At 45.1% G+C, this 21,966-nt stretch overlaps 1 protein-coding gene across 2 annotated transcripts in view; it reads left to right on the top strand.

Moving 5' to 3' along the window:
- The first annotated feature begins 4,360 nt into the window (after positions 1–4,360).
- Positions 4,361–21,966, top strand: part of runx3 (RUNX family transcription factor 3) — a 50,420-nt gene continuing 32,814 nt past the window's right edge. The window contains exons 1-2 of one of the 2 annotated variants that reach the window (XM_030045224.1): positions 4,361–4,786; positions 5,173–5,283. In XM_030045224.1, the coding sequence (XP_029901084.1) occupies positions 4,723–4,786; positions 5,173–5,283 (175 nt within the window). In that variant the 5' untranslated portion in view covers positions 4,361–4,722. The remainder of the gene's footprint in view (positions 4,787–5,172; positions 5,284–21,966) is intronic. The other variant, XM_030045225.1, reaches the window with a different exon arrangement.

The raw sequence follows: 21,966 nt of genomic DNA on the forward strand, positions 1-21,966 counted from the left end.
TGTTGGCACAGTCGCAGAATAGAGCTGGGTAACCGATGGACAAAACCACATCAACGCTCTACGGCTAAAGCGCTCACCAATCTGCTCTCACTGTTCTGTGCACCAATTCAAAAAGCCTGCAACAGGCCTGAAAAAAAATTCAGCCCTTTTTTCTCCGAGTGTCTGTCTGTCGCTGACAAAGATCTTAGACTCGCTGCTTTAATATCTCCGGTGCAGCGACATTGATCCCCCACCGTTCGGTCCCTCCCCGCCCAGCCAGAGGCTATCTGCTGTCTTGGGCTCTGCCTCAGGCTTCTGAGCAGACACACGGCTGCACAGGAACTCTGGGCTACGGCCTGCAGAGTGTGTGGCGACATGGCGGCCCTCCCTCTCCTCTCTGTGTGGTTACCACAGTCTCCATGTCTGCTGGAGCCAATAAATAAATAATGGGCCCGGTGATCACTTCCAACCGTGATACTGCACGCTAAAACCACTGCATCTGGGAGTGCCTCGCTTACAATGACAACAACAACACACACAAGCACACACGCACACACACACACATGTACATGCATAAAAACACACCCACGCACACAAACACAAAAACACAGAGCATGCAGAAACACACCGACACAGACTAATGCTGGGCCGAAGGTAACAGTGAACTAATTTTTCATAAAGTGTCAACTTGTTTGGACTGGCGGTTTGAACTGTTGGGCCGCTGTGTTTTAACACCAGGTTATTTAAAATGTGTTTACTTGCCAAAGTTTACACATTTTTATCTTCCTCTTACGACGGGGATCCACTTCTAAAAATGCTGAAGATTACAGAGAACCTGAGAATTTCCAGATAAAATTGTGTCCTCTGAGAGAGAGAGTCTGCAGTGTCAAAGATAAAACGAACTGCCACGCAAAAAAGCTGGTAAGTCACTGGAGACTTCATTACAACACACTGGGACTCGATATTTGCGTCCATGAAACGTTACAGAACTGTCGAAATAGTAAGAATAGCCTGTGGTCACGCAGCGCTGAAAATGGACAGGGATATGAATCATAGGAATATCCACTCGCTGTAATACAATTAGCAGGAATAGGCCGGTCTGAGGTGTGAGTGAGCAGCTAGGACACTGGCCCCGTGCACGCAGCCCGAGCAGGCTCCCATGGCCTATCCTAGAGGCAGGGCGGTCCGTAACCATGGTGTTTGATGCAATGACGGCCACTTCATTATAAAAGCCTCCTCAAGTCCCACGCTGCATTCCACGTTTATGGGGAACATATGGGGAAGCCTGCAATTTTTAGACCACAAAATAAGACCCTTTGCAGCTGGACGCACGACCGCACTGGGTCCTTTTTGCCTCGTGAGCCACACCCGAGAGGCGTAGGACCACTGACAGTGATTAAACCGCCACAGTTTTCTCAGCAAAACAGAAGTTATATTAAGCTTAAATACAGGGGCTTGATAAACAAGGCCTGGGCAGGGGAAAAAAGAATTGAGTGAAAGAAGGCCACAATGATCTTCAGACTATTTTCCCCTTACGGTCATGGGCAGTGCAAAGCCATGAGATACATTTCAAAACATGAAGCAGATGTTTACCTAGACAAAGAAGAGAAAATACAGAGAGGACTGAGGGCTAAGAAAAAGGTCTTGACTGCAGAGCTTTCTTCAAATGTCAAGTTTGGTCTATGACTACAATGGAGCCAATTCCTGTTCTTGTGCAATGCTGTGGGATGATCCCGTATTTGTTTTGCTTTTCTCTGTTCCTCATTGAAAATCCAGATGCAAAGTCTTTCTTTCCACAAGTGGACAAAAATAAGGAAATTGGCAATAATCTGAAACAGTTTCCCTTGTGCAAACAACAGTAGTCGAAAAATATAATTCGCACTTAAACGGAATGCAAAAATGTGAAAACAAAATACGCCACGGCCAACAATAAGTCTCAATACTGATATGCACAAATGCACCATGCACGTTAAATGATTGCACACTCAAACAACCACAAGCCCAGCCAGAGCCCCTGCACTGTGAAACCAATGATCCCATTACTGCTCTCCGCTAGCATCCCCCTTTCTAAACAAGCACAGATGAGGCCGAGCCAAAACCCTGCAGAGGCCCTCGCTTCACATGTTCAGGAGCAGGGGAGCAGAGGCTGGGTCAGGCCCTCCGCACAAACCCACGCTTTCATTCTTGCACTCAATTTGGTGGAATAAATTTCACACTGATTAGCTAAAAAATGCTCACGCAATTGCAAAATGTTTTGTAATTTCCTTTTTTTTCTCTCGGGGGATTAAGTTGAAACACTTGAAATGCCGTTCTGACGGCCCGCTTCACGGAGAGCGGCGGGTCTGTGTGACAGTGCTACCTCCTGTTCAGCCGGGACAGACAGAGCTGTAATCTGTCCCTGGGCTGGCAGGCCAGGACCGAGGCCATGTCGGGAGGCAGCAGAGGTGTGAGAAGAGGAAGCCTTGCTGTGTGTGTGAGGTTTCGTCGGAGGCCTGTAGTGGCCGCGTGGACGGATTGATAAAAGCCCTGGGGCCGCGGCTGTGGCCTCAGCCTTCGGCCACACTCGCCGACACGCCGTGTCATTTAGCCCGCGCTGCCGCCTAACCCAACGGCAACTGCTCATTTACAGGGCAGTGCGGGCTACCGGGGAGAGCGGCGAGCTCGCATACACACACACACACACACACACACACACACACACAAAACATGGTACTGTATATACACATACAAACACACTGTGGTGCATGCAGCAGTTTTGTCCAGCAATTAGCAAGGGAGAACATGTGGGCTGAGAATCGTACACAAAACAGTGTAAAACACAAGAAGTAGACAGATGTGCGCACACACACACACACACACAGACAAACACACAGGTTCTCCAGGGAAAGCGATTGGGTCACATGAATGACCAGACAGTGGTTTGGGTCTGTTGTCCCGTGGCCAGACATGGTTAGTGTGTCACAAAGAAACAGGAGAAAGAGAGGAAGTTTGGCCACCACAGGCTGGCTAAGGCCACCTATGACTCGCGTGCATGCGCGCACGTGCACACAGACACAGACGCAGAAACACACACACACACACACACACACACACACACACACAAGCACATACACATATACGGTTATGTATGGTTGCCAAATTATTGAGACCTCAGCTGACATTCTCTGGCTGTCTGTTCATGTCTGTATGCGTCTATCATTTCCTTTTTCCCTCATGAAAAAGAAACTACAAATCGAACAGCAGAATAAGCAGCGAAATTAAACACCAAATCTCAGGGTGGTTATGTACTTTCAAGTAGTAGGGACTGCATCAGTGAAAACGTTTTCTACTCTTAATGTCAACCCAGAATATGAAAATGTGTGAAAACCACAATCGGGTTAAATCCGTTTGCAGTTTCAAGGTGGGAAACAGAGTGTAGTAGCTAAAACTGACTAAAGTGTTGGCCCTGCTGCAATGCACAGCGCAGCTCCAGTCTCAATCAGTCAATCAATTGAAATATATAAAGGCTGGTGTTAGGATTTGAGCTGTGATCACTTCAGAAAGTGTGGGGATCTTTCCCTTCATGGTGCTGCTGGTGGCCTGAATGAGACGTTTTGAGGTGGGGCGACATGAAAGCGAGATAAAGCCAAAGAAGGAAACAGAAAGACAGAGAAAGAATGAATGACTATCTGCAATTCTGGGAGAGAGACGGGTGGCAGACCGTAATGCAAAAGACCCTGAGAGATAGTGGAATAAGAGAGTCCACAGTCAGAGTGTGTGAAAGGAGGCAAGTGAGGAGAAACAACTGGCACCACGGCTTCTAATGAGACTAAGATTATGATACTATCAAGTGGTAAGTGAGGGTGGAGGGTTGGTTTTGCAGGCCCAAAACCACCGGTTCCTACAAACGCAGATGCGCTGTGAGTCAGACAAACATAAATCCCGTGCAAAACATACACACACACACAATCAGGCACAACACACACGGTGTTGTCGAGCAGCTTGAGACAGAACACTTTCTGCTGCTTTCCTGTTTCACGGGGCGGCAAAACCCACAGCTCATTCTCTCTTTCTCTCTCTCTCTTTCTCTCCTTTTGTTGCGCCTCACTCCTGTCTTATTCTCTCACTCTCATTTGTGTTTGGGCTTTAATGCGTTTTAATGCCTCTCCGGTTCCTCTCACGCTGGTTTCAATGCTCTCTGAAAAACCTCGTCGAGCCGCGGTGGCACAGGCGGGCCGCCGCCTGGTTTGAACTCAAAAGAAAATAGAACGCTTCCCAAAACTTGGACAGCCCGGTGAAAAGGAAAGCAAGAGTGAACAGCGAGAAGAAGGAGAGAGGGAGAACCACGGAAAGTAAAGTAAAAAAAAAAAAAAAAAAAAAAAAAAAAAAAAACAGAGACAAGACAGAAAAAAAGAAAGCAAAGACGAGCGAAGGAGAGAGGCAAGGGAGGGTAGGAGGGAGAGGCCCTGTGACCTCACGTGACATGTGACGTGGGCTCCACCACTCACGGAGGAGAGTGCGAGTGTCTCTGTGTGTGTAGGATGGCGAGAAGGATGCAGAGAGAGTGAAAGACTGTGGCTTTTAGCCTTTTGCTAGTATCACCACTCCACTCAGGCCAGCGACCACCATCGTGGGACAGAGAGAGAGAGAGAGAGAGAGGGAGAGAGAGAGAGAGAGAGAGACACCACGCTATCAGGCTAGCTGGCTAACCTCAGACCCCCCGTCCATTCCCTGACAGAGGACCACAAGCCCAGCCCTCCCTGCATGCCTGGCTCTACCACCTGGGCTCAGTTTGGAGGACACCCACCAGCCCCCATCCACAGCCCTGGTGAGTCCACCTCCAGGCCAGAGACCTGTAGAGGAAAGCGCTGCCGGTGCCTCTGTGTGAACTGGCCACAGTTTCCTCTCAGCTGGACTTTTTTCATCCTCCTCCGTCTCCTCTTTTCTTACTCTCTTACTCTCACCCTATCATTCTCTCTCTCCCCTTCTTCTCTCTCTCAAATGTCTCCTTCTCCTGGTACTGCTGCTAACATATGCTGCTGCTCTCTTTGCAGGCTTGTGGCTTGGGATTCCTGCGGTAGTCGCGAAACCCCAAATTCTTGGTTGCAAACGGGTCCTGAGTTCCAGGAGTTTTGTCCTCCCGCGCTCTCCTTCTCTCTCTCCCCTCGTTTCTTTCGTTCTGGTCTTTTTCAAATCCGTCCTTTTCTCTCCAAGCTTGGTCGGCATCGGCTGCACCGAGGGCTCCGGAGCGTTCTGGCTTCCCTGTCATGGCATCCAACAGCATCTTTGACTCCTTCACCAACTACAGCAGCAGTCTACTCAGAGGTGAGCGCTGTTCCTCCCCTCTCCTCCTCTCCTCTCCTCTCCTCTCTCTCTGTCTCTCTCTCTCTCTCCCTCTCTCTCTCTCTCTCTCTCTCTGTCGTTTCTCTTCTCAGTCAGGTCCGTGGCTTGAGGCTTCAGAGGGAGAACAACTGTGGCATTTCCCCCCCTGCTTCCAGTTGTTATATGTGTGGCCTTGTCAGTTTGGCAGCTGTATGTATGTGTGTGTGTGTTTCCACTGCCTTAAAAAAAAAAAAAAAAAAAAAAAAAAGCATGGAGAGTAACACCTTCAGATGTGAGAGTTGGATGCTTTCCCTGGTGTGTTTGTATGTATTTATATATGTATGCAGGCCTCTTGCTGTGGCACATGTAGAGTGTCTCAGTGTGTTTCAGGAGATGGGAGTTGTTCAAAGGGGAAGCTGCTCTGCACGGTAGCCCACATCTACTTGACTGATATGGCCCTTAAAGGCCTTTGCCTCTCCACTGCTGTGTTTTCTGTAGACTTGATGGGTTAGGGCCATAATGGGATTCTCACCACAGACATTCATTATCAAGTGAAACTCGGGGCTCTCTGTGAGAATACGAGCTCAGAGGCTCCATGTGACTTGGCCCTTTACTGGAACAGAGCAATACAATAAAAGACAAAAGGAAAAAAAAAAAAAAAAAAAAAAAACATATGAAGCTCTTTCGCCCTCCTTTACTTCCAGGAGGTACTTTTGGTCTGTGTGGTGAGGTGAGTGCACTATGCCTGGCAATGCGAAACGCTATAGTCTTAATGAAGAAGCCATTTGTTGCCATGGCAATTCCAATCAGTCAGCTTTTACTCGCAAGTAGCGAAGCTCTTGATTGCACTGAAGACCTCTCCATCTTGACAAGTCGTTCAGTTTCATATTCAGCGTTAAAATGTTTTTTCTTAAAGTGCGAAAACTGACAAAAATCCTGCTGGTGAGATGAGATAATCCCACTTGTTTCCAATGTGGTTTTACTTGTTTCTGGATTTTTCCTGGGAATAAACACAAATACATTGAAACAAGATAAAATAAAGCAGATCAGCCCACTATGATCAAGAAAACGACACTTGATTCATGGAAATTTGAGCTGATGGTGTCATCCCAATGGATGATTTTTTTTTTCCATTTTAAGAAGAAAAAACAAAATTTTAAGACTGAACGATGCACTAAATGACTTGCTACGATGGAGACTTTTTGCGGTGTATTGGAGAATTAGAAAGGAGGGAAGCTATAAAAGACTTTTGCCACAGTTTAAAAGCATTTGTTTCATTGGAACTCGTCTACTTCAGCAAATCTGTTTGAAAAAGTGCTGATAAACCTCTCAAAAATACAGATTTCCACTGGTAATCAATCTAAAAATCCCTCCACATGTCATTGTAACAACAGCATATCACGCTGACATTGGACTCATTAATCTGATGGGGGCCAGGGGATTCAGTTGTTCCCACTGTTCCTCATGCAACCGCCGAGACAGCCACCGAAAGGCAGGAGGCAAAAATAAAATCTCCTTCCCGATTAAGGCCTCGTTGCAGTGTTAATTAGAGACAGCCACGGGAGAAGCACTACCAGCTCCTAATTGTTTGCAGAGTATATCTTAAAATCTCTGGAGCCTCAGTACACACACAGGCAGACACAGACAGTCAGACACACACACACACACACACACACACACACACACACACACACACACACACACACTGAGTGCATACATCTGTGGCTCACATGAGAACAATCCTCTGATATCCCCAGTGGAACCGCAGTGACAGGGGATGATGTTCCAGTGTTCTCACAGCTCGTTCAGACACCAAGGCATTTATAGTTTCCTCCTGACAAGGCTCGGGCCCTTTTCCTCCTTTCTTCTCTATAACCACTGGATCTGCATCCCTTTATCTCCTCACTGTTTACTGTATGACTCCACAGATCTGTGTGCGTGTATGAGTGTTTGTATTGCTGACTGCACTTTTCATACACACCCTCTATCAGGCTTCGCAGCCGTTTCAGCCTCTAATGTACTGTGCTTTTGGCTGCCTGATTCTGATTTTCAGCGCTGCCAGTGTAGCGAGAAGGGAACGCTGATGTGCTCATAAAACAGATACACCACAGAAAAAAAAAAGACACAAGCGTTTAAGGCTGTAATCGCCATTGGAAATCATTAGCGAATGTGCAATATCCTTTTACAATTCATTCAACTGAGGGGGGAGACTGAAACTGAACAGCGGGAGAACAAAGGCCAAAAGTCATTAAATCCTCCGGCTCAATCTGAGAGACTTTCAAACAGGGGCTACCTCATGTAAGCAAAATACCCCAGTGGTTAGTTTAACAACTTGCATTACACAGGCAGAGCAATTTGGCCAATGTTCTCTTTTTTCAGACGCAAATCAAACTGAAATTAAGAGGAACAGTTACAGAAAATCAAGGCGACTATTAAATGTCTGTGGATACGTGTGGCTTTCCAAAACTCTGACTTCAATACAAAGCTGCATGAATCTTGTGGAAATAAAAATATATCAAGTTAAGAGGTATTGCTGTAAGCAGCATTTCTGCCTATAGGCCTATCTGTCTGAGAAATGACACACACAGAGGCTACACCCATAAATGAACTGCATGCCTAAAAATAAACCACCAATATATATATAAAAAAAAAAGTTCTTTATTGTCAGTTGTTTAAGCCTCTTATTTCACAAGTTCCTTTGTGATAAAATAACATTAGCATTACCACAAACACTTAATCAGCAAGGCGCACACACTATCAGTCCATATCAGTCGTTGGAGCTCATGTTGCGCTGCACAGAGAACACGTTTAAGCATATGATGTGCAACATCTGATGCACTTCGCGTGAGAAGAGAGAGGACGCCTCACCTCAGAAACCTCAGTCCCCCTGCTGAAGCTGAGGGGAAGACACACATGCGCACACACACAAAGACACACAAAACACACAAGACACACATGCACACTTCAGTTCAGTCACTGACAGAACAGCCGGGCCAACTGCCTCCCTCGTGGTGCTTCACTATATAAGATGCACAAGAAATAGTTTGAAGGGCCCTGATGGTTTGTAGGCTAACTGTGAGTGTATGTGAGTGTGTAATGGAAAGAGAGAGAAAGCGAGAGAGACAGAGATGTTGAGCTCCCCTCCATGAGGCGCTAATCTGATACAGACTTGCAGTGCTCCTACCGTTCACTGATAATAACCACAATGAGGCTACACCTGCTAACTCTCACACAACAGCCCTGCTATTTGGCCAGATAGACACTCTGCTTTTGAAAGCAACACCAAAGAAAAAAAAAAAAAAAAAAAAAAAAAAAAAACATAGCAGACTTGCTCCCTGTGAAGCAGAATTGTATAAACTTTACTGGGTTTTCTGAATCTGACGTTTTGGCAGCGTGCGGTGTTTGCATCAGGTGGGGTACCTGGTTTATTGGGCCCGGGCGGCGGGTCATATCCTTGGCCCGACTTCTGTCACCACATTTCCCTTGGCTTAGACGGGGCCGCTGTGTTCCCAGCAGGCTCTTTTATACAGGGGTCCATTTTAGAGCGCGGCGCTCTTGGGAGCCAGCTCCCTTTGTGGCAGAGAAAAAAGGCCCCAGTTTATTAGGGTGGGAATGGTTTTATATGTTTGGCTTGTTGCACTGTATGAATGGGAGTGAGGGTTTGTGTGTGAGAAACGCGCCATGCCTTCACCACAGTAGTAGCGAGGTTATTTTGGTGGATTCTGGGAGGTGGTCTGGTTTGTTCAACAACTTTAGAGGAGGGAAATGCCTGAGAGACACATGCACAGTGTGAGAAAAAGACATTTTGAATGCAGCGCTAAAATGATTTCTTCACAGTGGATGAAACTCAAGATGATTTTCAAGCTCGGAAGCAGTAAAAAAAAAAAAAAAAAAAAAGACACTATACAGTAGCTCTAGATTAAAAAAAAAAAAAAAGAAAAACAATACTATAAATTTGACAAAACACAAAGCTGGCCCTTGGTGAATTTATTAATGACGCAGTCATGTGGTGAGGATTTGTTTTCCTCTCTTGAATTAGTGTTGCTTGATTGGAGTCCATTCAAAGCCCGTCTGCTGAGTGTTAGGCATCTGACGCCAAAACATGGAGATTGGCTGAGCGAGCTGAAATCTGTAACCAGATATTAAGAGTTTCAATATTTTAAAGCGAAAGCAAATAATAGAAAACTCATGACAGCCACAGCGCGGCGAAATCCTGTCTCCAATTTAGCCGGGTATAATATCTATTTATAAAACTCTGAAGGCATATTGGATGGGAGAAACGCTCTGGACTTGATTAGGGGCTGTAAACGTTTGGAGGTACTTATTTACTTTTTGGTCCGTCTCACCGTTTTCACCGTCTGTCAACACGGCCTGATGGGGAACACTTTCAGGGGTTGCCAGTGAGGCGGCTTCCAGGTAGAGGAGGCAAAGGGGCTGATTAACTGATCCTGGACCAGCCGCCGTCCCGTGCATAGCTTGGCTTGGACCGGCATGCTCCGCGTTTCGCTGGTCAAGGTTAAAGTTGTGCTAAGTGTTGTAGTAAATACAATTTTCTGGTGGTCGACAAGCAACCACAGAGGCCAGATTCCTTGCGGCTGGCCTCCAATCTGATAATATGAATTTATGCAGTAAAGGTCTCTCTGGCTGGAAAAAAAAGAAAAGAAAAAAAAAGTTGGAGTGTTTTGAAAGGGTGAGCAACTTCTATCAACAAAGTTTGCTGGAGGGGCTGAGGCAACATATCACGCCGTATGTTTCTGTAAGTCTGCTGGAAAGTAAACTGGAGGTAGGCTCTGCAGTAGCGATGGTGACCCAGAAAAGAGAGAGTGTGTGATGTGATCTGAGGCTGGTGCCGGGCCAGTGAGCCAGGCAGCTCGGCGGCGTCCCGGCCCCTTCGACACAGTTCATCCAGAGTTAGTCTGCATGTTAAGAGGCACTTCTCTGATTGTCTGTGGCAGCTGTAAGGGCAGTGAACCCTGCAAATGTATGCTGAATACATTACTGCACCCCACTCTCAAACGAATCAAAAAAAAAAAAGGAGAGAATATGTACTATAGTCTTACATAATAATTACCGAGCGGCTGTATGAAATAATTGGCGGGGTGAAAGACACAAATGTCGGTCCAGATACAATGCAAATGGATGTCAGTGGAATTTATAATGTCTAGACAAGCTATTTTAACCGGGACCCTCTGACGTGGAAAAAGAAATCAGAACAGGAACAAAATGCATGTAGGCAGGAAAATATGCAGACTTTGAAAATATTCGGATAATTGGATAATGAGGTGGAAATGATCACAATGTAATTCTGTTTGATTTTTGAAAGGTCGTGCGCACACTGGATGTGCCTCTTGTGTTTTCGATGAGTCACTCCTTTATCCTTAATTTGCTCCACTTATTAGCGATATTTCATTAGGCCTTTATGGCGTATTGATTGAATCCATGTCAACATTATCAGACGGCTCATGATCTCATCCCAACGGCTCGGTGGACAGCTTGAATTAAGCAAACGCCGCTCTCTCAATTTTCTGTGTTACTTATTATGTTTTATAACCTACACCCTAAACCACAGGCCAACACCACAGCTTATTGTATGGTCAGGCTGCTATTTTAGAAAACACACACATATTATTGTGAGTTAATTTGTATATTATTAAGAGAACTTTATGTAGCAATTAGCGCAGCATGTAGATTTTCCTGAGTTTTGAGTCCAATATTAAAATATAGCACAGAGGAGATATACGATCAACAGTTCCAAAGAAAATACAATTAAAATTTGTTTCCTTGACACAAATTACAGTGTGATTTTTCAGGAACTCGAAATAGAAAAAGAGTCATCACCCGCCCCTGTGACCTGAATCTGACTCAAACCAAGAGGGCTTATTTCTCGGACCCCTCCCTGTTATCGTTGTGCAGATGTTTTCAACAACATCCTTTCTGTTGCAATAATACAAAGGGAAAGAAAAGACGAGAAAAAAACGCCCATGACCAAGCACAAAATCAATTTTGTTTTTAAAAGCACAGGTGCATTCCAGCTCGAAAACTGTTTGTTGTACAATGGACAGGATGAGTCTGGTCAACAGCACGAAAAAAAATCACGTGGAGAGGCCACATGTTCAGAAACATAACAGGAGACAGTTGTTGTTTTTTTTTTGTTTTATTATTTTAATATATGAGATGGAACACAGGTTTGAGCCATCTCCGAGGAAAGTGAAGGCCTTATTTTATCACGTGTGAAAGTTTAGCAAAGATGTAAGGAACTCATTCTGTCGCCATCAAAGGATGAAAAAGAATGTTTTTCACAAACAAATCCCTCCTCCGCACTGAATCGTCTTCACTTCATTACGAGCAACTTTAATCATGCTCAAAACATCCCTATCCCACCCCTCTTCCCATAAGCAATAAAAAAAACTTAATTACGGTGGAGGAAAAATGCAGATAATGATAGGATGTGAGAGGCTGCAGGCAATGAAATGGTTTTTGATTCTCTATTTTCCCAGATTTTTTTTTTTTTTTCAACTTGTTTACATACAGTTAATTGTCCTTGGTGCAATAACACACGTTTCTGGGTTGCATCTTCTTTACCCCAAAGCAGCATTTTAACCTAAGGGAATTGATTTTGGAAGAGACGGCATTTCAAAAATGGGATTTTATTTTTCTCTTGGCCTATTCTTCAGGGGGTACAAATAACTGACAGTGAATCTCAGCGCTGCTAACTGCATCAGTAATGGCCAACTAATTGTGCACTGCTACTCTGTGCTGCACATAAGGGATACACAATTGAGCGCTGAGTGTAATCACCCAAGTTTGGACTAAAAGACCCTGAAGTACAAAGTTTTGAAATGCGTTAGAAGCCAAAAACAGCCTCTAGATAAACTGCTACACAATTCATTCAATTATCCTCTATTTTTCCCTGCATGCACCAGGTCTGCCCTGAAGTAAACTTTGCAAGGCCTGTACTTTCTCCACAGCTGCTCACTTCTCTATTGGCTCAGACGCCGGCAGGCCGGGATTCCCCCCTTCAGCTGTGCAGCAGAAGCGGCTCCTCCATCCCTTCTCCATTGTCTCTCCCTTCTTTGTCTACCACAAGGTCATCCCGTCTGATGCAAAAAAAAAACTCCTGCTACCACATAGGGAACTCGTGCAAACACACCCAGCCGTGCACTCACACACACACACACACGCACACGCTGCAACTGGCCTGTGCTCATATGCATGCAGACGTGCACACTGAGGCCGGCCTGACTTTTTCCCACTGCTGAGTCAGAGAGGAGCACTGCATGTCATTACGATGAGCGTGACGCTTCCCCCCTCTAAATACTGTCTGACCTCACCGTAATAGCTGGTCAGGGCTGACATATGGTCTCCCGATGCCTTAGTCCAGCAGAATCCACAGCGTTGACTAAACACCGGCGAACTTGAACTGAAAAATATCGTCTCTCTTGTTTTTGAGGAATTGCCGAATTATGCCTCACGCACGAAAGGAGTTCAACCAGCTACTGTGTGCTGTGGTTCTCCTGTAGCGTCCTGACACGAGCGAAAATTCACACTAATGAGCTTTTCCCTGTGAAATACAAACTTGTTAGCAGCCTAGCATAGGGACTGCCAAACCTCAAACAAGCATTAGAGCACCATTTGATAAGATTTCGCCCTAAGGGACCCCATTTTAGGTTTTTGTTGTTGGAGGCGACTTTTCACAGAAGTATATAATGTTCTGAGGATGGGGAGGTAAGAGTGAGGCCAATTAATGTGATCACAGGATCATACTGGGCATTCACTCATCACGCTCACAGTGGAATTGAGCTACACCTCATTTTGATGGGGAAACCCCCCCTCTGACAGGGTTGCCAGGTCTGTGAGACAAAAGCAGCCAAACAGCAACTCAAAACCAGCCCAAAACCCGCCCAACCTGGTATAAAAAGGGCCCAAAAATCAGCCCAATACCAGAACTAAAAATATGCCCATAAAAATCCATATATGTTGCTTTTAAAGTCCAACAGCATTGCTATAATTGCAAAATTCACTATAATAACTATAAAATAACACCATAAACATTGAAGGCAATTTCCCGAAACAGTTCTTTCACCTATTTAATTTACAGTATATCAGAACTTAAAATATAATATGGGATACCTTACTTCAGCTGACAGGCACTGGGCGCGAGTTGTGCTGATGATGTGATTGGTCATGTGCTGAGTGGCCTCACACAGCATTGGCATATTATTTGTCTGTGGAGCATGTGACATATGTGGATAGTTTATATGCTGATCTGGCCCGGAGTCAGTTTGACAGGATTTGGGTATAAACATCGGTCATTCAAAATATGAATCTTTATTCATGTCTGCCCAAGCCCAACCCGCGGACAAAATTTGTTACCCACGGCAACACTTAAAAAGTAGCCCAATTTGGCGGAAAAAACGCGGACTTGGCAACCCTGCCCTCTGATGAAACTCTGATGTGTTACATTCATGGACGGCATGCCGTGCTGCTGTCGCCGACCTGGCAGAGACGCATTTGTGTTAGAAGGCGAAGGCTGATGGACATGAACACAACTTTTCCCCTTTAATCAGCGTAATGACACAACAGGCAGACAGTGACCCAGTCATTCAGTCAGTGGAGTTTGATTAACCTAATCACCAGGCAGGCGAGCTCCAGGCCGCTGATTGGGTTTACAAATGCTCCTTGTCATCGTTGTGTCGTTAGCTTGTCGTTAGCTGTGGCCGCCTTGACGTGGAGCAGCGACGTGCCGGGCCTAAACACAGCAATCAGGGGATTAGTGTGCAGTTACAGCAAAGCCTCAGTAGACGCTTCAGGCTCTGAGTCAAAGAGAGAAAAGCCCTGCCTTACTATGCTAACTCCACGTGGCCACGGCGCTAACTGTACACGGGCAACGCCACCAGTGATTAGCAACAGAGATGATGAGAGGAAACATTCAGTCACCTTGGACACACAGGGGTGGTTTCCCAGAGCCCAATTAAACCGAGGCCTTCAAGACTTCAGACTCAAGCGATGGCCTGAATGGAGGGGTTCCGTATAAAATCAAGTTTTAGGCTTGAATTAGGTTTGCTTAATCTAGATCTGGGAAATGGGCCCGTCGACATCACACAGAAAAGGGTTGCATGCAATGTTTTCACTCTCACCACTCACTGCAAAAAGGCTGAGACGTTTGGAGATGATTCATGTTCATTTTTTATTTAATTTGAACTCAATTGGACTGATTGACAGTAATCATTTACTACACAAAAGAGTGGATTTATGGGGGATGAAATGATTTATGTGTCTAATTGCACTTCTGAGCTCCTTGGCTTGCAGGCTGAGCGTCGCCACACCCTTGTTTCCTTATGATGAAAAGCCCCGAGGGCCAACCGAGTACTTTCCAAGAGTTGTCTCATGTCTGCAGAGGAAAGTGGCATGGACACTTGTCAGGAAACCAGCACTGGGTCACTGCTTGAATCTGGTTGGATTCTGCGGTGAGTCAGATGGTGCTCGGGAGGCTGAACCCCTCTGAAGAGGGAAATAAATGTAAATTCAATATCTAGGAGCTCTTTGAAGCCCATTTACACATAAATGAGTGTGACAGAACCTGGGATGACCCTTGTTTGAGAAACCCGGGACAGCAATGAAAGGAGTTTAAAGGGACAGACAATGAAGACAACAGTTGAACAGTTGAAAATGTGCACATGTGCGCATGTAGGGTGTGTGTGTGTGTGTGTGTGTGTGTGTGTGTGTGCATGTGCAAGTGGGTTTTTTTCAGTTATGTAATACAATAGCAAACAGGAAGGATTAAGGTAGTTTGTTGTCACCTTTTAATAATTAAATATAAATAGACAAATTAAATTATAAGTAGACAATAAAGACAAAGACAACACCTTTGTCACGCAGCATCAAAGGTGGTCAGGCAACCCTAGATTGTTGTCAAACAGCGTTCTATGAGAGGACGCTACCAGCGAGGCAGCATCCTCTCTGACTCGCCTTTTCCTGGTTGGCATTCATGCCATTCATTTCATACGCTACATACCACACTGTGCTCCTTCACAGTTTGAAGGAACAGGAACCTAGCCTTAGAAAATAAAAACATGTGGCTTTTGTTGCAGGGAGGAATGAACAACAGCATTCCATGTGCAGCCACATCAAAGTTCCCCCTCGCCATGGGGCTAAATGAGGGCAGACTCTCCTGCTTGCCTCTCCCGACGCCACTACTTAAGCGGAGATCTAAAACTGACACTCCTCTCCATTAATGCCTCGGCGTCTTCACCTCCTCTCCCTTTTTCTGCGCATCTTCGCCCTACTCTTTAAATGTGCAGGGCTTCTTGTTGGGCTGCAGCAGAAAGGGGACAGCCACACCAGCACAAAGAGGCATTGTCTGCTGGTGAAAATGTGGTTTACAGGCTCTGCTATAATGGCTTGGTGGTTGCTGGAAGCCATGCGCACTTCCTAATATTCAGCTCACATGCGATTTCATTTTAAGAAAACACTGAGTTATGGGGCTTCGGCTTTGTGCGCGAGGGACGCCTCACAACTTATTTTCGGAGCCGGCAGGCTCAGGCTCCCCACCCCCTCTACTCTTCACCCCCTCTTCCCCTCTCTGGTGGCACTACTATATTTGTGTGGGATCTCAAGCGAGGGGAGAGTAGACACAGGCTGCGTTGCCAGTCAAACGTGTTTGGGCTGTCAGACTGAAAGGCTTCCAGCGCTGCGATCTGTCTCCTCTCCTCGTCAGTGGGAGCTGTTTGATCTGACAGAGAGACTCCATTAGAGACACAGGGAAGTTCAACTGCTGGGAGGTTGGATGGCTTCAGCAGTCAGAGTAGCAGCCCAGAGAGGAAAAAGGTTTGCACACACAGTCTGGTTGCAATCTTGGTGTCTGTGCTGTGTATCTATAAATGTCTCTGAGCATTACTCGTCCTTCTACTAGGTGTGTGTGGTTACCCGTCGAGGAGTGCAAAGTAAGAACGCCTAAATGAGCTGACATATCTTGGGGCTGTGTTGGGTAAAAGGGGTGGTGACGCAGAGGGGAATGATATCATAAATGTGCGCCGCAGCTTAGCCACACAGAGAGAGAGAGAGAGAGAGAGAGAGATGTATCCTTTGGTGAGGTGGTGAGACGGGCAAGCAGAAGGTGCTGTCTTCAGCTACACAAACCACAGTGCGTCCAGGGTCTCGTGATGCAGTTGTGAGGAGTGGGGTGGCGATACAGTGGCTGATAACCTCATAAACCTGCGCCGCAATCCAACGGGGGGAGAGCAGATGCCAGTGTCAGAGTGGTAGAATGGTGGACAATGGTTTGATAAATATGCATCAATGGTCCGGCCACAGACCAACACTGCACTCCCTGCATTTGACGTGGCAACAGCTTCCACCAATCAGGAGGCACTCTGACAAATGACTCAATTCTCTAAGACAAGAAATAACAAAGGATTTGAATTAGACATGCTCGGGATAATGCTATCACCCATTTGTGCAGTGTGATAGTAAAATAGCTGTTAAAAAAAGAGCAGGGAGAGTGAAGTGAGTGCGGCTCCTATGAAAGATTATTCTCCTGATCTGTGTGTGGCAGCTGGGCTGAGGCTCGGCTCTGGCACTGGAGCTGCATGGCAGTTAAACTGTCACTGAGAGGAACTGTAAATCTTTTGCAGAAGGTGAATGCAGTATGACAGTGCCACAGGTGTGTGTGTGTGTGTGTGTGTGTGTGTGTGTGTGCTGCACACCAGTTGCCAGTTGCTCCCTGCACTACAACTGCCTATCTGTCTGTGTGTGTGTGTGTGTGTGTGTGTGTGTGTGTGTGTGTGTGTGTGTGTGTGTATCTCAGCCATCCTGAGGAGAAGTCTACAGAATTTTAGCTGGACACATTTGGCAGAGGCAAGACACAGTGAGTCAGGATACTGTGTGTGTGTATGTGCATGTGTGTGTGTGTCTGTAGGGGGTGGGGGTGCTGTCACTTTGGCAACGCCACTGCACATATTGCAGCGATTACCACAGCGGAAAAATGTTTTTCTGCAACATGCAATTACTACAGATTACAGATTGCCGTCCTTGCATCAGAAGCTCTCGCCAGAAAAGGAGAAACACTGTGCATTTGTGTGTGTGTGTGTATGTGTGTGTGTGTTTGTGTGTCGTTACACACAAATAGACAGACAGACACAGAGACAAAGAAAGATGAGAAATGATTATAGCTCACACTAAAAACCACAACTGAAAAAATGGGGGAGTTGACGTATTTATGGGACTCATTAGATCTAAAAGTTATACTGACTTCCAGGGGTAAATAAAGACCCTGAAAAAAAAAATACAATCTGTCCTTCACTGAAATGAACAAATGTAGAGCAGGGTAGATTCCACAGGCCATCGTCCATCATCATCAACGTTGAGAAAAATATAAACAGGTATTAATTCGTGTCCAACGCATAAAGTACACAAATCTGAGCGTTATAAGTCAATATCAGTTTTGAACTTTGCATTTTATTCCAGGTTACAAATCAGCCTGGATATCAAAACGCTACGTTCAGGTCATACTAAACAATATAGCTTAAAAAGTGGTGCCCCGCAGCAAGGCAGGGCCCTATTTACATAACCCACCAGATCAAAACTCAACCCAAAGTGCTCCTATAATAGCACTGGGGCCTTTTGGTGAGCCTACCATCCAATGCTACTTTTAGTGGGTTCCAAAGAATAAACAGGCCCAGGAACCACATCACAGGCTGCTGACTGTCATCGTTGGGTGAGTGTACCCAAAGGATGATGTGAGGGCGGGGTGCCCGTGACACTACGGGTTCGCACAGCGTCACCCCTGCCTGGCTCGGGTGTGGTGTGCCCCGATGAACTGCCACCGAGAGGACAGGGAGGGGGCTTGACCCTCATATTCAACACCCCAACACCCACCAGTGAGCCCATGACAGGGCGTCACTGTGGCTTTCATAACCTGTTTGTTTAAGAGTTACATTTCAGAATTATGAAAAACATAAAGACGTGTTTTGTCATGCAGCCATATACACCCACAAGGATGCATGCACATGCACACACGAAAACACACACACACACATCAAATCCTATCTGCAGCAGCCCCCTCTAGAGGAGAAGTAAACATCAAAGTGGCACCTTTACCTCTCATCTCCCTCTAGGAGCCGGTGCACAGGTTACTCTCATTATCTCATGATGAATTCAATATAAAATGAAGATAATGTTTTAACATTTAGATAAAGCAAAAAGCATTAAGGATATTGGAAAACAGATGTTTTTGTTCAGAAATCTGTCTGCATTTAGCTCAAAAAAATAAAAGACATGGCCCTCCTTGGGAAGGATCAGTCCCCCAATAACCATTACTTTGGTCAGCTGATTCAAAGGCTCTGCACCTTTTATAAAAATGTTTGCAGAGTATTAAAGATGCATGACATGAATGTGCTCATTGTCTCCTCTGGTGACTCCCATATCTCACTTTTTGTCATGCTTACGTAGTAATTAGCTGCTGGTTTTGGAAATGTCATAAGCTCGTTCATCATTTTAAGGCTAATGTATATTCTAAACGCCTTCAAGGATCCTGAATTGGGGCCTGACAATCTCATGAGTTACTGGATGTATACAATTTCTATTTCAATAAACTACAGAATTTGGTATAGCTCTCCAGAAGGCCTTTGTAGGGTTTTTATGACCCAAAACTAAGTTTGAGCACACAAGGGCACTATCTTATGCATGAATTCCTGCGATAGTAAGAACTGATATGGTCAGCCTTGGCAGTGCAAACTTAAAATAGGGATTTAAATGATAAAAAGATTGTTCAATGTGTTCTCTGTTTTCTGTCTGAACATCAAAATGGACAACAGTGACCACCAATTGCGATGTGCTGACACATTATGTAATCATAATTTGAGAGAGAATCAGCCATCAGAGCAGCAAAACCCAAAACCCAAACAATCTGTAGCCGCTCATTGTTGTTTCAAAGTTTCTCCATATACTTGTATATATAAACACTCCCGACGCTAGAATATGATTTGGCTTTGAGGGGACTGGCACAAATGGCTTTGGTGACTTACATCATGCTTGGAAGTCTAATCACAGACACTCTTGTCATATCAAGCTGAAAAAGTCCATTTCATAGCAATCTACATTTCAAAAAGGAGGGAAGGGTAAACAAGTCCAGCATTCCAAGGCCACCGCAGAATTCATCATTCATACAAAAAAATACCCCGAGCCCTGAAGTAGAGCTAATTTAATCCGAGAGGAATAAAACTCCATTTCATAGGAGTCGTCCATTCAGAACACTCATATTTCCACTGAGCAGAAACCCCCGGCTGAAATTCGAGGAGACACTTTTCGGAAGGAATGCGTTCGGTGGGTTGAGGGCCAAGCTTGCCCTGTAATTTGTGAATGTACAGAAATGTGCGACCGCCACAGCCTCTCTAAAGATAGAAATCTTTGTCTTATGTCATCGTTGAACCTCAAACTATTTCTAATTGCCCCCATAGCCCCCTTTCCAAATGAATAGCTGCCCATCCAGAGGCTTATGTGTGCATGTCTGAAAATAGCCCGGGAGTTTACACGGGCTAATAGATCATATTCAGATGAAAATGGCAACTTTAAAGGATCTCTGTGTATCTGAGACTGTCCCGATCTTCAAAGTGTCTTTTAAGTGGCACTGAGGTCGGGCTGGGTGGCACTGAGAATCAGGTATAAGCTTACAGACCCCAGAGGCTTCCACTGGTTTCTCTGCTAATGGGGATCACACTCATATTAGCTTTTACATTCTGACTCATTATCAGTGTAACCTAAAGTAAGTGGGTTTTCCCTGGGGTTTATGCACACAGAGGAAGGCGGCTTCTTTAAGGGTTCTCTGTCAACGTCAGGGTCCTATAAAGAACTATGAGAAGCTATAAAGATTCTTCGAATGTTATAATTTGTTAAAATACAAAAAAATATGTAAGTCACATTCTGTCTGAGATTCTGAGCTCTTCAAAGCACTATAATAGACCCAAGAAGAACCATTAGAGCTCGCTGCTGTGGAGAACCTTACTTAGAGGGTTCTTTACAGCACCACAAATAGGCTTTCCTACATCACAGGCCCAAAGAAGCATTTTCTGATAGTATGCAAAGCCCTTTATGCTAAGGGTGTCCAGCTCAGATGAAAGTCAGGCATAGTTAGTGGGATGAAGTTTTCAGAGAGATGCCATCCATAAACAGTGATAAGAAGAACATCTGGAGAAAACATAAAGCTTTTATTTTTTGTATCCCTAAGAAATTGATTTTTCTTCCTTTTACCAATTTATGTTGGTAAAAAATTGTATATGGCTCGGCCTGCATGAGGTGGTTCCGGGGTTTCACATATCCTCCAGGAGTTCTGTCTTGATTTCAGGCTCAACCCACCCGGATCATTAAAAATCGTTCAGGGGCACGACGGGCTCCGTCCTCAATGTCTGTGCGGCTGAAACTGTAGAAACTGCGTGTTGAAATGTGGAGGTCTAAATGTGACAGGCGCCCGGAGCGCACATTACCGCTGTGCAGGGTAGTTTGGGCATGTGGTCACATATTAATAATGAACTAGGGCAGCAGGACGACTGAAATATCACCGGCGTTGTCATTGTCCCAGTCAAGCTTTACTCAAAATAGTGGCCACTTGATAGGTGATCCTTTCAAAGATGTCTTTTTTTTTTTTTTTTTTTTTAAACATTTTAAGCATTTAGCTGCTTTTATGTGGAATGTCTTGCAATGAGTGCAGCTGTAAAATAAGCTTCTTAGAATAGCGATGCTCACACATTTTCATGTCAAGACCACCCAAAAAGACACAGTACACCCTGGACTTCTGTTGGATAAGATTTCTCTCAGGGACCTGATATAGAAAGAAATTTGTTCATAATGCATGTGGGGAGAATGATAATTGTGAGGTATGCTCGTTGTTATTATTATCAGGATTTGAATATTTATTGCAGGACTGCCTCTTAATTGAGATCATTTCTAGTGAATTAACCAGAGAATAAAATTAGCTATGCTTCATCTCACTCATAGACTCCACTGTAAGAGCCACTGGAGGCCGACTGGATCAGTATAATTGCAACAAACAAAAAGTGCACAGGTCAGAGTCCCTGTGACCTCAGGATAGGACAGAGAGAGGGAAGTGCTGAGAAAAGAAAAAAGCAAAAGCGCGAAGGAGACAGGGAGAAGGGATGAACTGAGGACCTAACTCGGTGTTGTTGTTTGGATTTGGTTTTTGGATCATCGCTTTCTGTCTCTCAGCAGATCATTTGCACAATGGCATATTTATCCACGGGACTTTCAAGTCTTTGCTGCTTTGATGCACCACCATTGAGATTATTGGTGAGGTTATGTGGCGAGCCCATAGCCCACACAGACAAGGCTCACAGCTGAAGCCATGGCTGCATGAAAGCTCAAAGGTTCAGACGCTGCAAAACTAAAACCCATTATGTAGACTGTTTTGGTAATTCAGACTGTTTTATTCATTTTTAATCTTAATTATTTAGTATTATTTTTTTTAGTTGTAAAAATGCAACAGTCTTACCCTATCTCTCTTTACTTCTTAATTCAGTATGTCAGAGAAAATTAAGGTTCAAATCTAAAGCCACAGTGACAACTCATCTCACGCCTTTAATGCATCTCATTTATGCTCTTGCAAGTAAACAACTATCCCGCCCTCAACCACACACACACACACACACACACACACACACACACACACACACATGA

This window comes from Myripristis murdjan, chromosome 22 (assembly GCF_902150065.1).
Source record: "Myripristis murdjan chromosome 22, fMyrMur1.1, whole genome shotgun sequence".
In the NCBI taxonomy this organism is placed as follows: Eukaryota; Metazoa; Chordata; class Actinopteri; order Holocentriformes; family Holocentridae; genus Myripristis; species Myripristis murdjan.